Genomic DNA, 16,830 nt, shown 5'->3' with positions numbered 1-16,830 from the left:
CCCCGCCGCGAGGAGGCGGAACTGGAAGGTATTAGATGGTTCCGCCCCAAGCGCCTGATGGAACCAGATAGGTTCCAGACGGAGCTTGGGCCACCTCCTGTGGACCTGACCCGCCCCCGAGTGGAGGACCTGGTAGACGCATGGAATAGTGCGACTACCGGGGCCCTAGACCGGGTGGCGCCTTTGCGGCCTCTCCTGCGGCGACGAACCACCCTGGCCCCTTGGTTTACCGAGGAGCTAAGGGTGATGAAACGCCACAAGAGACGCCTAGAGAGTCGTTGGAGATCCTCCCGTTCCGAATTTGACCGAGCACAGGCACGAGCCTATTTGAGGACGTACCTTGTGGCATTAAGAGCGGCCAAACGTCAACATTGCGCCGCTCTTATTGCGTCCGCAGATAACCGCCCTGCCGCCCTGTTTCGGGTGACTCGCTCCCTCTTGTTTGAGAGACTGCGGGAAGCCCCTTTACAGGGCAGAGCAGAGGAGTTTGGGAAATATCTACAGGACAAAGTCGCTCAAATCCGGATGGGATGGGCCCCTTTCAGTGGCTCAGTAGAGACGCCCGTGGCAAGTCTTGAGGGACCGCTTTGGGAGGAGTTTGACTCGGTTGCCATCGAGGATTTGGACAGGTTGCGTGGACGTCTGCGACCCACCACATGTTTATTGGACCCGTGTCCCTCCTGGCTTGTACTGGCATCCTGGGAGGTTACGCGCGACTGGCTCCTGGGCCTAGTGAACGCCTCGTTGGGTGAGGGGTCTCTACCGGCCACCTTGAAAGAGGCGGTGGTGAGGCCCCTGCTCAAGAAGCCTTCCCTGGACCCAACGGACCTAGTCAATTATCGTCCAGTCTCCAACCTTCCTTTCTTAGCGAAGGTTGTAGAGAGTGTGGTGGTACAGCAGTTCCCACGTCACCTGGAGGAAAATGATTATCTAGACCCGCGCCAGTCTGGCTTCCGACCCGGGCACAGCACGGAGATGGCCTTGGTCGCATTGGTTGATGATCTCTGGAGGGCCAGAGATAGGGGTTGTTCCTCTATCCTGGTCCTATTAGATCTCTCGGCGGTGTTCGATACCATCGACCATGGTATCCTGTTGCACCGGCTAGAGGGGTTGGGAGTCAGGGGCACCGTTCTACGGTGGTTTGGCTCCTACCTCTCTGACCGGACGCAACATGTGTTGGCAGGGGAGCAGAGATCGACCCGGAGGCCACTCACATGTGGAGTGCCACAGGGATCGGTGCTCTCGCCTCTCCTGTTCAACACATACATGAAACCGCTGGGCGAGATCATCCGTGGTTTTGGGGTGGGATATCATCTGTATGCTGATGATACTCAGCTATACATTTCCACCCCGAACCACCCCAATGAGGCCGTCGAAATGATGTCCCGGTGTTTGGAGGCCGTACGGGTCTGGATGGATGGCAACCGACTAAAACTCAACCCTTCCAAGACGGAGTGGCTGTGGCTTCCGGCCTCCCGGTTCAACCAGATGCTTCCATCTCTGGCCATCGGGGGCGTGCAACTAGCCCCCATGGAACAGGTGCGCAATTTGGGCGTCCTCCTAGATGCCCGGCTGTCCATGGATGACCATGTAACAGCCGTGGCAAGGGGGGCGTTCCATCAGGTCCGCCTGATGCGCCAATTGCGCCCCTTATTGGACCGGGATGCCCTACGCACAGTCACCCATGCGCTAGTGACGTCTCGCCTGGACTACTGCAATGCTCTCTACATGGGGCTTCCCTTGAGATGCACTCGGAGACTACAGTTGGTCCAGAACGCGGCCGCGCGGGTGATTATGGGGAGGACTAGATACTCCCCTGTAACACCTCTCCTGCGCGAGCTGCACTGGCTTCCTGTGGTCTACCGAGTGCGTTTCAAGGTTTTGATTATGATCTTTAAAGCGCTTCATGGCACAGGGCCTAGTTACATGCAGGATCGCATCCTGCCCCACACATCCCTATGACCAATTCGCTCACACAGAGAGGGACTTCTCCGGGTGCCGTCCGCCAAACAGTGTCGGGGGGCGACACCCAGGAGCAGAGCCTTCTCTGTGATGGGCCCAGCCCTGTGGAATGACCTCCCCCGTGACATCAGGATTACTTCCGATCTCCGCTCCTTCCGTGTACAGCTGAAGACCCACCTCTTTCAATTATCTGGCCTGGCTCAACCGTAATTTTTCTCACTCCTCCTGACTGTCTTTTTAAATTTTAAATTTTAATTGTACATTGGGTTTTTTACAATTGGGGTATTTTAATGGTGATTTTTAACTGTCTAAATGTTGTAATTTGTTACCTCCTCCGTGCATGTGTGTCTTTGTATATATGTATGTTTGTGTGTTTGTACACATGTTTTATGTTTTATATGCCCCATTGTACGCCGCCCCGAGTCCTGCCTGGAAAGGGAGCGGCTAATAAATTCAAATTATTATTATTATTATTATTGTTAAGTGAATCTGGTTTCCCCATTGATTTTGTTTGCCAGAAGGTTTAAAAAAAATGATCACATGACCCCAGGACACTGCAACCGTCATAAATATGAACCAGCTGCCAAGCATCCAATTTTGATTGCATGACTATGAGGATGCTGCAATGGTCATAAGTGTGAAAAATGGTCATAAGTCCCTATTTTCATTGCTGTTGCAACTCTAAATGGTTACTAAAGAAATGGTTGTAAGTGAAGGACTTCCTGTAATATTGTCTTTGTAAAGTCTGGATTTATCCAATCCTCTTGGAAAACTGTGTTGTTGCCCATGATTATATTTAGTTGTAGTAAATTGTAGTTTAACTATGCCCTGTGTAAAGTAGGGTTACTTCTTGCCTATCTATAATCTCCAATCACTTCTGAAACAATAAATGATCCCAGAGTTGAGTACTTTGAAAGAGAAAGAAACAATGTATTTACTTTTCTCATGTCCTTCCTAACGAAACTGTTTTGATAAGTTTATGCCCCAAATTTCTTCAAAAGTTTTTTTCCCCAAGAAATTCAAGCCTATCTACATAGCACTTTCTCCTGCACAAAAACAATTTTGCAAAGAAAATTTGACTCAAAGGCACTAATTGTCCCAAATCACCAGTGAACACCTGTGGCTGAGTGAAAACTTCAACCCTAGTTTAGTCCAATACCATAATTGTCATATTGCAAAAGGCCCACACAATGTCATTGGTCTATGAAAAAATTGCAGAAGGAGTAAGGAGCCCTCTTGTCCCCAGGTTCCTAGAGGAAAAAATAGCACAGAAGGCAAAAAAATAACAGGTGAATAAGATTTAATTAGTGCTGTAAGTATTGTCATTTGTATTATGATTTTGAAAATTGAAAAATACTGTCAGGCAGATTATTTTAGCTGCATTTATCTGAAATGGTGGGACACATTTTCAAAGTAAACAAAAGGACTGAAGAAGCAGCAATCATAACTCAAAAAACTGAAGTGGAAGGTAGCATCTCATTCTCAGTATATGAAATACGATATGTGATAAATGATGCTATATCGGCTGATCTGTGGTTTAGACATCGGATTCTTTAATGTAGAAATTAGCACATAATTTTAAAAGTTAGACAGTATTCCATTTGAGGTTAAAAAGACAGCAAGTCATCTACTGCCATCTTGTGGAATGAAGAAATCTAGAAAGACTAGCAATTGTTTGTCTTAATTGCAAAAGACCTGTAAGATTATACTTTAAATATCCTTATGTATTTCTGCATAACTATTTAAATGTTAACTTTTACTACTACGTATTGCTTGAAGGAAAGTAGCTAAAACTTTAGCCAAACTACTCCGTTCACAAGTCATAGTTCATTAACACAATGTAGATAAACAATTAACTATTACTTTCTGAGCACGAAGACCTAAAAAGAATGTTTGCAAAATATCCTGGTCAAATTAAGCAAGCATGCATAATCAATTTAATTAAAAATTTAAAAAACAGCAGACTAGACAATACAGATACTAATTAAAAGCTATTTTAGCCATTTTGTTGGGAGCAAACAGTAAATTTAAGATATCATTTTAGGATATTATTAACATAACCATGTTTCTCTTCACAGCCTTTGTAATGAAGATTACAAGTATATAGGTTTATATGCTTGTATTTATAAGTTATCAATATAAATATAGAAGTTACCTGCTACTCTATTTTATCTGCCAGCCTTCCCTTCAGATTTAAAATTAAATCTCAATGAAAGCACCAAAAATGCCCACCTTGAACCTTTACAGGCAGACTTCCCAGGAGCTGAAATTCTTTCATGGACCGCTGCATAGGAAATCAGGAATTCAATAATAACACACAAGTCCTGACCTCTTCAAAACAAAACAAAAAAATGCAGCTTGCTGTCTGATAAAGCAACAGTAACCTTTTCTCTTCCGAACATGGAAATAATAGGAAGTCTGAAATAGCAGACAGAATTCTTCCCTATCCTACATTGTCACCAGCACTGGCAGCTTGCTTTCTAAGAGGACAACCTTATCACAAAGCAATTAACAATGAAAGCAGTGCTGATAAGCACTCTCAACAGTAGGTGTTGGATGACTGCAAGCTTCTTTAAGGGTTTAGAGTCCTTTGCTGTCCTTCCCTTACACAGCATGAAGGGACAGATCAGTCTTAGTTCCCCACAGACTAAATTCATACAGAATACTTAACCAGGTTAAGGATGCAGAGCAGTGAGTACACAAAGTACTACGTTAGAACAGTTTTAAAGCTGGCTAGTTCTTCTGGGCCTAAGTGTAATTATACAAACACAGCCTGTTTGGTTTATTGTTCTATTTATAGTGCAAATTCAGATTCAGTTAATTTAAGAAGAAGCAAGTTAAAGAATCAGCCAGATCTTAAAAGGACAATTCTGGCATCCTTTATTTTAATGGCAATATCAGTGTGTGCTATATATCAAAAACTTGTACACTAAAAATATCTGGTTCTATAACTTACAGAGTAGGAACCCAAACTTTCAAGCCAAATTTAACCAACCAACAAAGTCTCTCTGTCTTCGGAAATGTTTCCTGAAGCCTCTCTGGTCTGCTATCTTTTTTCTCCTGATACTTGCAACTTTAAATAATTTCAAATAAGCAAACAATATCGCAATCAAGGAACTGACAAACATGTTAACAGTAGACAACAGCCCAATCAAGGAAGCACCGAGACCACTCCCACCAACCCTGACAAATCAAGCCACTAGTAAATAAAATGAGAGCAAACCCCACTCCTTACTAGCACTGATGATATTACCTAGTTTAGTAATGAAACATCTTCAAGAAAACATCAAGCTCAGAGAGCTCCAAGGACCCCATAATTCAAATAAATGGCATCACCTTAAACCAATATTTATTGACTGCTTGTTTTCCAAAAGTAGTATAAAGAAGCCTCTCAACATTCTAGCTCTCTGAAAGACACTATCTGAAGATTTTTCCCTTTGTCTGCCTCTTCCTCTGACATTTAAGTAAGAATTGAATAAAAGTAATCTGGAACTCTTAAAGGTGCTCCTTCCAAAATAACTGATGCCTATATATGTATTTTGGGAAGGAAGAAGCTTAGAATCACTCTACCATGAGATAAATCCTATTTCTCATGTCATGTAGTATTTCATGGCTCAACAATCAGTATGTCAACTATCAAACAATATATTTATTCAGACACATATAATGATTATATTAGCCTTGAGATATATATATATATACCATTTTAATAAGGCATTATTATTTGTTAAGTTTTCATCTCATTTGTTTTAGCCAAAAGTAAATATAATGGTAATTTGCTTTGTTGATACTGTGACCTGTATAGAAGATACAGACACAGTCAAAAGTATTTGAACCCTTCCACTTCCCCCACCACAAACAATCCAAATTTTTGCCATAAAATAAGTTGCAAGTGACACAAGTAAAAGGTCATCACTGTTCTTTATTCCATTGTACATTTAGCAGGCACTCTGCTTTTGATGTACAACTTCATATATTCTTGTAAATAATAAAACAAGTGAAAATAACATGGATATAATTTTGGTCCTTATAATAATTATTTATACGGTCCTTACTATTTACAAGAATATAAGTCATGCATCAAAAACAAAGTATTTGCTCTATGGATTATAGAATAATGGATGATGGATGCCAAATGTTGGCCACAATGATAGCTTAGCTTCTCATATATCACAATTTTCATACAGAAGGGACAAAATAAAAGTTGTCAAAAACAAAGGAATCTTAAAAACACAGTTTTATAAAAAAAATGAGATAGTAAATTGAGATTGAAGAGGTTGTGGGAGAGAGTAATGGGGGAATAAATAAAGTTGTTATCATAGTTTACGTGAATTGAAAGAGAAACTATTGAAAATGGAATGTTGTTCTATTGATTTCTATCCAGAGTAAGGCTAGCTGGTGAAATCTAAAATGAAGTGAACAGTTGATCCTAATAAGGATTTATGGGAAGTAGAATGAGACTTGGAGAAGATTAAATTAAGTGTTTGAAGGTACAATCCAAAATAAAAAAGAGCACTGAAGAGCACCATAGGAAAGGTTTTTTCAAAAGCCATGGGCTGCAAATTAAATACAAGAACAGAAAATCAAAGGTTTGCTTCTCTGAAGATCATTAGCCAAAGTGAGATCATCTGTCAGGTCTTCGGGACTATGAAGGATGGTATTTTGTCCATTCATTTGGTAAACCCTTTCCTTAAACACATATGGAAAAATAGGATTAGTCCTAATATCTAATGATATAAAGGAGTACTTATACAGTATGTTAGGAACACAATATCTTATGATTGTCTAATGAAAGATATGGCACAAACTGCTTTGCCATCTTGTGCTTACTAGAAAAGTGGGCAAATTGCCACCACAAAAAATGTAAATGTAAGCAGTTCAGAAGGTAGAAAATTGAAACTGCTTGTCTGCTCCAACAAGGAATGGCTGATACTAAAATTGTTTCATACTGTTTCTGTAAGTTACACAAAAGGAACAAAAACTGGAACCTGTTTGAGCCTGTATGCCTGTTTCAGTCTGATACTGGAACATACATAATCTATCACAGCTACCTGAATGTAATTCCATACGAGGAGCCATGATGGCACAGCAGTTAGAATACAGTATTGCAGGTGGACTCTGCCTACTGCCAGGAGTTCGATCCTAACTGGCTCAAGGTTGACTCATCCTTCCATCCTTCCGAAGTCAGTAAAATGAGGGGCCAGTTTGTTGGGGGCAATATGCTGGCGCTGTAAGCTGTTCAGAGTGTGCTGTAAAACACTACGAAGGAGTCTATAAGTCTAAATGCTATTGCTATTCATTCTTTTATTAATAAGGTGTGTTCTGTACTAGATAACTAAATGTCTCCTGAGCTTTTGGGAAAACAGTCAGCTTGATGAAATAATTCAAGGAAGTCTAGCAGTGCTTATCTCAGTTATCTGGAAAGAGATCAGGCACCATACCAGTTCACAAGAAAGCTAAGGCTCTGCCTTAACAAGCTGAAAATTAAATTGGATTCTAAAATAAAGCAATCCAGTTACTGATATTTTGGCAATTTTATCTTACCAAATATAAAGTTACCCCTTGAATTGATTTTTACAGAAGAACAAGAACAATATTAAAGATGACTCTTTTCCTTTATGTCATCTATCAAGACCCTGGCAAGTATTATGGCAGGAATAATCAAGATTTATTTGCTATTAACATATTAATCTGGAATAAAATGCTTAGGAACAACATGTTGGAGCTCAAGTTCTGTTTTCATCAGGCATTTCTGATCTATTAATAGAGCTATACAGCAGCCGCTCCAAATTGATGCTGTCCAATATTGTTTAGCTAATAAAATCTATGCAGAGCAAAGTACTTTTGCTGATATTTATGCACGAAGGACTGTCCCAATGGTTCTCCTTTCTAGATATTACTGGAACAGTTTAAGATTGGATTACATCAAAAGTGCTATCAGCAAAGTATGAATCAGAACTGTAGAGGAGCTTGTACGTAAAAGCTGCAGATAAGGAACTGAACAAAGAACTGTGTTTTACAGATATCTTTCAGCATGCATAAAGAGACGAGAGTGAATCAAGAAATTAGAACATCTAAATGATTGGAACAGCACACTTTTGAAAGGAAGAACATTCCAGAGTGCTTACTCATTTTTCCATAAACTTAGCAATGCATTTAAAGTTTAATCCAGTGACTTCAAATAGACAAGCAGCCTGTTATGGAGGCATCTTAATGTTCTAATATTAGTCTGGAAGTTTATGTTGTTGTTGCTAAGAGAACACTGTAGCTTTGGGAACACTGAGATAGATAAATGTCCTATTGTGACAGCTGCCACTAAAAGTTGAAATCCCATACTAAAATATCTGGAAATATCTGTCATTTTTTTTATTTTAAGCTTCCATTTAAAAACTTCTTTAAAAAAATCTAGTGATCTGTCTTTCTCAGAACTTATTTTAAATCTGCAACTTGCTCCTTGCTTAAGTGTCATGGGCTTTTAGCTAATTTGAATATTCAACAAAGTCTAATCAACAAGCTCCTAAAGGAAATCAACCCTGATTGTCCTGTGGAAAGACAGATCCTGAAGCTCAAATACTTGGGCCACCAAATGAAGAGAGGACTCATTGGAAAAGACCTGATGTTGGGAAAGACTGAAGGCAAAAGGAGGAGCAGCAGAAGATAAGATGGTGTCATCAACGCAATGGCCATGAATTTGGGTAGACTCAGGTTGACAGTGCAGCAAAAGGGGAGGGAGGCTGGCATGCTATGGTTGGTTCATGGGGTTGTGAAGAGTCAAATATGACTTAGCAACTGAAAATCAACAAGAAAAACAAATAATTTGCTATTCCAAATTCAAATGTAATTCTCATTTTCTACCATGAGCAACAAAAAAATACCCAAAGCTCATCATTAATTAATATAAACTTTATATTTTGAAGCATTCCCTTTTAAAGAAATGGCAATTACAAAATCTGTAAGAAGAACTAATCTATATTCCAGAAGTCTAAGGTCAGATAGGACTGTGATGTATTTGCTTAAACTTATAATCAAGGAACAAAACAAGAATAAATATGTAAAATTATGAGCAGATACTTGCAATAAAATACAAGTGGAATCAAAAAATGTATTGAGAGTAATTCTAATATTCATTTATACAAATAAAAAATCTTTAACAAGAATTAATAAGTAAAATGTAAAAGCTTTTTACACTGTTTCAACTTTCTGTACAGAATATTCATAACTCATACATCCATGGAAAATTTACCAGATCAAAATAGAAGCTAGAATCCATTTACTTCACATTTCCTGAATTACAACACTAGTACTAGGATACATTTCATAATAAAGTGAAGAATAAACCCTATCAAATGATGTTATTATATGAATAACATGAATTTTAGTGAAAGTAATTTTTATATTCAAATATATATATATACCATGGCTCAGAGCACAACTTGAGTTGTACTAAATTATATGGTCATGTTCTAACAAAAAGCAAAACAAATTGATATCATTGTTAAAACAAGGCAAAAAAAAATGTTTTTGTAAAGCTTAATACGGTCTTACCTACCAGTGGATCTGTGTCATGCAGTTAATGCATCTCATAACCCCATAAAAGGCTCACTAACCTTCTTCGATCCCTGGCATCGCCAGCAGATGACTCTGTTCCAGTCAGTGTGTTAGAATTAGTAGTTGTGACACCATTGGAACTTCCAGGTACAGTAAGATTTGTTATGACACTTAATGGAATGCTAGAAGAGACGGCCTCGGTGCTCTTCTCTGTGGTAGAGTCACTTTGTTGTCGGTAAGGGGCTCTGAAAGATACAAAATGAACTCGTAAATAATTGTAAAATGCTTTAGCAGAAGGAACAAAATGAATATCACTGTTAATAGAACAGTCATCTGAACATTTTTATGCAATAATAGCGATTTCTTCTTAGTGCCATAAATAATGACAATTAATATGATCAAAGGTATTAGAATAGGAATGAATAAAGATAATTCCCTGCCTTCATCAGGTTAAGTTAGCAAAGCAATTGAGTATAAATGACAGAAGAAAGAGTTAACAACTGGAGAACTGTAATTAAAAAATCCAAGAAGAAAGTTCTTAATACAAATTAGTCAGGATATTATAGCTGGGTGGTAAAGAACTGCTTTGAGGTGTGTTGGGCTATCAATGTCTCTAACTCTTTACAGCAGGTGCTTCTTTCCCAGGATTAAAGAGCTGCCTTCCATAGCTGCTGCATAATTCGAGGAAAAGACATGGTCCTTTAAAGAGCAGGTGCTACTTTCCCACCCTTATGAGCTCCAAAGCACTTTTTTGGAATTGAATCAAAAGATAACAAGCTTACTAATGAGATATAGGTTCAGAATTATAGTAATCAGTAGAAATCATAAAAATATAATCTTCTTATTACCTAAATAACATCCTAGATGCAGCAGAACCATTGGAAAAAATGTTCAGAATGAAACATTATACCAGTGTTTTGACAGCAATAATACTGGATTCCTTTATAAGCCCTCTTCATTAGTATCTTGCCATATTATGATCCCTTACCTGGTAGACTGGTAAATTGATGATGTAGTGTTAAACCTGGTAGATGTTGGGCAAGGGGCAATCTGCCACTCTGTGCCCATTGAGGTAGATGAATCAAGAATAGTAGATGAGGTAGTAGAAAATGCATTGCAATTAGCTGAAATGTAGGGACTGCTGATTTCACTACTTCTACCAAATGAAGCACTGTAAGATAGCAGAAAAAATCAATTTCTTCAGAAATTCTTTAGATATAATATTAAGACTAGCACATGACCTATTCAGTGCTAAAGGAATATTGCGCAAAATGAAAAGAGAAATTAGAAATCAAGAATTGCTTTTTTGGTTAAGATCAAGTGTGATCAGGCGTGCTTAGATTAAGTCAAAGAAGCAAGATGTTGAATCAAGATTGAAGAGAAAAAAAAGTAATGAGAAGAAAAAGCAAAGGAAAATATGTGTTGATTGGCACATGATGTATCTAAATAAAATAATTATGTTCGATAAAAGAACAGAATGAAAGAGTCTTGACTAAGAAGAAAAGGTCAGGCATATCAAAGTTTTTTTTAAAGCTGCAAAAGTAGAATTTAAAGGAGAATGATAAAGTGTATATGAAAATGCAAAGACAAAGTAAACAAAACTATTACTAACTTCAATTTAGCCTACAGATAAATATAGATGCCAATATTAATTCCAATTCTAGTTCCAAATATACTAACCAAAAAACCTCAGTCCTACATTATGCTTTATAATACAGTTACTGAACCTATCAAACATAATTAATACAAATCTCCACTTTACTATATTCAGGGAGGCCAGACTCAGAAAAAAAAAACACCTATGTCATATTGATGATATATACTAACAGTTAAAACTATTTAATGTTGCATTTTGCAAATAGTATAATTACGTTTAAAATGTTTAAAATACTACATACAATATTTAATAAATTTGTATAACATTCACATCTTGATGCTACTAAGATTCTACTCGAAAGAATGTCTACATTTCTATAATAGGAAAGGATGCTCATAGATAAATCTATTCCATATTATAATGATCAAAGAAATCATAATTCAGGTTGTTGCCAATGTAAGAACTTTTTTTAAAAGCATAAAAATATTTTCACAAAGATCACTAAGGTGCAACAAGTTCATTCAGCTCTTGAAAATTACTTATGTTGCTACTTTCAAAAAATGAACCTGAAAAAAAGATATGCACAAAACAAGCGACTAAATGAACCATTTTTCAAATTTATTATTTAGTGTTTTTCTTACATTATGTTTTTGCTAATTTATTTCAATGGAAAGATGTGGGCGGATTGTTTTGTTAACTGCTAAATATATATTGTATGTGCAATAATAATAATAATAATAATAATAATAATAATAATAATAATAATAATAATAATAATAATAATAATAATAATAATAATAATAATAATAATAATTTAATTTGTTAGCCGCTCCCTCTCCACAAGGGACTCGGGGCGGCGTATAATAAAAACATACATAAATACATATAAACATACACATACACACATACACATACATATACATACACGGAGGAGGTAACAATTATATATATCACAATAATAATAATAAAATTAACCATTAAAAATACCCCAAATAAAATTACAAATTTAAAAGGACTGTCAGGAGGAGAGGATAAACTACGGTTGAGCCAGGCCAGATAATTGAAAAAGGTGGGTCTTGAGCTTTACACGGAAGGAGCGGAGATCGGAAGTAATCCTGATGTCAAGGGGGAGGTCATTCCACAGGGCTGGGCCCATCACAGAGAAGGCCCTACTCCTGGGTGTCGCCCCCCGACACTGTTTAGCGGACGGCACCCGGAGAAGTCCCTCCCTGTGTGAGCGGATTGGTCGTAGGGATGTATGGGGCAGGATGCGATCCCGCAAGTAACTAGATCCTGTGCCATGGAGCGCTTTGAAGATCGTAATCAAAACCTTGAAACGCACCCGGTAGACTACAGGAAGCCAGTGCAGCTCGCGCAGGAGAGGTGTTACATGGGAGTACCTAGTCCTCCCCATAATCACCCGCGCGGCCGCATGAATAGAAAAAGAAAATGCCTAATGATCAACATATTCAATTAAATTAGGACATGAATCACAACAGTAAGAAATTCCTTACAGATTATTCCTAGAATCAGGATTTGGGGGGTGGGGAGATAAGGTTGAAAGATACATGGCAACATGAGCAATGGATCTGACAGTATTGTGTGCAGACTGAAGGATAAGGTAGAATAAATCAAATTTAGTCCATTTTATAAATAAACAGACTACATTTACCAGAAACAATATGAAGCAGACAATCAATAGTGCAAGAGTTTAGATTACAGCTAGCAAGCTACCTGTGATCAGGTAAATTTTTGTATTATGAAAAATGCTGTGATTGTAAGCAGCCTAATTAAAAATTAAGATTGCTAGTTTTTCTTTACCTAATAGGCAACAAGGAATAAATAAATATCAAATACTTTGAACTCAATATTCTACTTAAACTAGAGTTTAGCAAAATAAAATGCCATTATGGAAAAAAAAAACCTGAAGCTTCTGCTAAGTTTGATTACGATCCAGCTCTACATTTCTTTGGATTTCTCCTATGTTGCTTTTCCGGAACTAACAACATGATTTATCCTATACCTGATAATTTGGGCAAACTAAGAATTATAAAATCCAAGGACACAAATGCTCCAACAAATCCTGGAATCAGATTAGAAGAAATGCAGAATAACCTTGGATAATGAGCATATAAATGTAATAAACAAATAGTTATTTTCACAAGTGTGTCCGTAATAGGCCTAACTAATAACAGCATAAACAAACAAGCCATTAAAATATTTAAAGCTATGCTTGCAATACTGAATTTTTAAAAAATGAAAACAATTTGTATTTCAGGTAGGAGACTATACGTATTATTATGGGAATGTATTTCTAATTGAGCAGCCTATTTTCTATGTTCTTCTCCTGCTTTTACCACCTGTATGATCCCAAAGCTTACCGGAGTACTTGCTATCTCTTTAAAGACAGCTTGTAAAGCGGAGGAATAATCCCTTCTCTCATTGGGCTGCTGGGCTGACATTAATGATACAATTCATTGTAAGAATAATTTACATGCAGATGGTTCAAAAAGAAATATAGTTTCCTTTTCAGAACATAACCTGGCATTAATACAACTTTTAGTTACATTATCTAATGTAACTAAACCTTATTCCTGATACCTATGCCCCATTCTCAGCACACGAGCTACTGCTGCCAAAATGTTATTTTTCTCAAGCCTGCTTTTAAACTCATCTAGGCTAAAATATTGGCCATGTCTTTTCCAGATTTATGGGAAAAAATCCTATAAAAACTATACATATATACCCCTTTTCTGTATGTAATAATGTCTGCATATTTGCTTTTCAGGTTTTTTTTTAATTATTTCAAAGCAAATGACAAAAGTGTATCATACTAATTTGCATAGCACACAAGAAGCAAAATTTTCAGTATTTCCACAATGATACCCTTAACCTCCAGTACGGTTTTAGATTAAAATAATACTTCCTTCTATTTCTTCTCTTTCACAAGATATATTTTCTATATGGATAAAGATTATTAAAATGTTGGTAAATCAATGTTCTAATTATGCAAACAAGAGGCAAGTGGATTGGCTATGCCGTTTATATTTTGCTTTTCCACTTTTCTGGTTTTATGAGAGTCAGAATTTTTACTAAACTGTTTAAAGTTAATGCAACCTTGTACGCTTTTCCACCAAAAGTTTTAAATACACCTCACCTTTTCAAATAGGTAGATATGTAGGTGGAAGGTGCACCAGTTGTAGGGGCTTCATTCCCCTTTGGTTCCTCCCTCCATTGTTGGCGAGAGTAAGGACCACTCCGTACCAAGTTAACAGCAGATTCTCTAAAATGGCAAATTGGGAAAGAGGGTGTGTGTGTGATTACAATTTTGTGTTTTATATTCTTCAATTCTGGCAATCTATGATAAGACACAAAGATTATACTGGTTGACATTCTGTTTTGCGTGGTTTAGCCACAAACACAACCAAAATCTTCCTCCCTTAACCTATACAACCTAAAAATCACCATCCTGTGGTTCATTTTTAAATTGCTAAGTCAACTGAGTGGTGTGATGAATTGCTCCTTGTTCAGCAGTGCTCCTAAACTACATTCAGTTGGCATAATACATTAAAAATAAATAAGAGACAGCAACAACCTTTTAATATCAAAACAAGCAGAATTTTCTGGGATTGAGTATGTCACTCAAATGCACCTATGCCAGAAATATGCAGGTAGTCTATAACAGCAGTATTTCAACTGTAATCACATTCCGATCTATTTACCCAAATCCAAGCAAAATGCATACTTGCCAAGATCAAGCTAATGCTGGAGAAAAAAAATACTGGAAAATAAAAACTAGCTGTTAAGAACACAGCATTTTATATAAATATCTTCTATGGTCCATGAACTGTCAGTAAATAATAATATACCCTAATAAGAATTAAAGAATAGAATAAGAATCGATTTTGAAGAACAGTTCTAATAGATAACTTTTAAAATATATAGTTTGGGTAAAATGTAAAATGTGTATGAACAGGTCCTGTTCTCTGGTTATTTTTATATTTTGCAGTAATTGAAATATTTCATTCTAAAATGTAGGGCTAATTAGACAAACTATGTAAACTATATATGAAATAAAAATCATATACATTCAATTCTCTCATAATTTTTAAGGTGGTGACATAAAAGAACTACAGCCTTGTTGCAGGTCCTGAAGAGATGCCAGGGTCAGAGTCTTGCTCTGTTATCTGTGCATGCTTTGAATGTGTTGGGTTAGAGCAGTGGTTCTCAAATAGTGGGGCGCGCCCCCCAGGGGGGGCGCGAGGCTCCGTAAAGGGGGGCGCGAAAGCTCCCTTTCCATCTGGGTGCAAACGAGGGGGCCACGGCCGCTGGTGCACAAAGAGGTCTTTGTGGCCTCGCTCGCGTCTCCTCTGGGCTAACTGGCGGCGAAGGCGGCAACGGCGGCGGCAAAGGCGGCGGACTGGAGTTTCCCAACGAGGTTGCCTGTCCGACCAGCCCCCGCTGGCTCCTGGCTGAGGGAGGAGCTGCCGCTCCGCCTTCTCTGAGCGGGATCCGCGCCCTGCAACTGGCCGCGGCGGGCGAGGGGAAGCGGGAGCAAAAGCTTTTGCTATCAAATCCAGAAACCATATTTTTTATGGGAAGTACGAGAATGAACTTCAATTTCATAATGATATCCCAAGGAACAGAAATAGCATTTTAAAAAGTCTTTTGAAAATCTCAAAGTTCCTTGTATCTGGTGGGTGTTATCCTTTATCTAAAAGGGTTCGAACTTTGAAAGATTTTTTTTCACTATTAAAGTTCATAACATGTCCTATTTATAGGAAACATTTGGACTATATTTTTGTTTGATCCTGTTGATAGGACCCTACAAGGAAAGGATTATATCATATCATTGCAGTTGTAATTGGATTTGGAACAATAATTGTTTCTGAAGGTAGCAATAATCATTTTTGCAAATGGAATATAATTGATTTTAGGGAACACATCCTAAATTGTTCAACTCCTAGCCTCAAAACGATGCTATAAGCCAGGGGTGTCCAAACTTGGGAACTTTAAGATTTGTGGACTTCAATTTTAGTGGGTCTTAACTCTCTGGTAGATAAGACACAACAGTGTCACCCAGCATCTGACTTCTCGTGGGAAGCGTTGCATTATTCAATACAGTGTTATGCAGAGGTGTACTTATAACAATTTTATAGACAAATGATACTATTTACAGTCGTGCGGGGGGCGCGAAATGTTTTCTTCTTCCTAGGGGGGGCATGACAGAAAATAATTGAGAAGCACTGGGTTAGAGGAAGTGGACAGGGTCCTTTTGACTATGAGCTTTGCCATTTGTTCATTCATTCCATGCCCCCCCCCCCCAAATAGCTAAGTCCACCTCGGAGTGACATACAGTATGATTGGGTTCTAGAGCTCATGAATTCTTCTTTGAGGGAGAGGGATGTTCCTGCACCTCATAAGGAGGCGTCACATTTGTCAGATGGACAGTTATATAAATTTGATAAATAAATAAGCAAGGAAGTTATAACTAATAAATGTTACTGTATCAGAACAGTATTTTAGTTATAGTTATATAATTTCAGTTATAGCTTAATGAAAAAATGACTTGGCTGGCCTCCAAATGCTAAGCAGTCTTGGATCTGGTTCATATTTGAGTGGAAGAAGTCTATTAAATAACAGGCCTATTAGCTAGACTAGAAAATTGGGGGGGAACCTCACTACCAAGAAAATTATATGGACTTGTTGGTGGATTTGTATGG

At 38.0% G+C, this 16,830-nt stretch overlaps 1 protein-coding gene across 11 annotated transcripts in view; it reads right to left on the bottom strand.

The window, feature by feature from the left end:
* The window catches only part of PPP1R12B (protein phosphatase 1 regulatory subunit 12B), a 126,923-nt gene that overhangs the window by 68,140 nt on the left and 41,953 nt on the right, over positions 1-16,830 (bottom strand). For 9 of the 11 annotated variants that reach the window (XR_014174928.1, XM_081947509.1, XM_081947514.1 and 6 more), the window contains exons 12-14: positions 14,265-14,390; positions 10,499-10,681; positions 9,570-9,755 (exon numbers count right to left, since the gene is read on the bottom strand). Coding sequence is in view for 10 of the 11 variants with exons in the window: in XM_081947509.1 (XP_081803635.1) it covers positions 9,570-9,755; positions 10,499-10,681; positions 14,265-14,390 (495 nt within the window). In the remaining variant the exon portion in view is untranslated. The remainder of the gene's footprint in view (positions 1-9,569; positions 9,756-10,498; positions 10,682-14,264; positions 14,391-16,830) is intronic. The other 2 variants (XM_081947513.1, XM_081947518.1) reach the window with 2 other exon arrangements.

This window comes from Natrix helvetica, assembly GCF_964273705.1.
Source record: "Natrix helvetica genome assembly, chromosome: 3".
Lineage (NCBI taxonomy): Eukaryota > Metazoa > Chordata > Lepidosauria > Squamata > Natricidae > Natrix > Natrix helvetica.
This window is presented reverse-complemented; position numbering and strand designations above follow the sequence as displayed.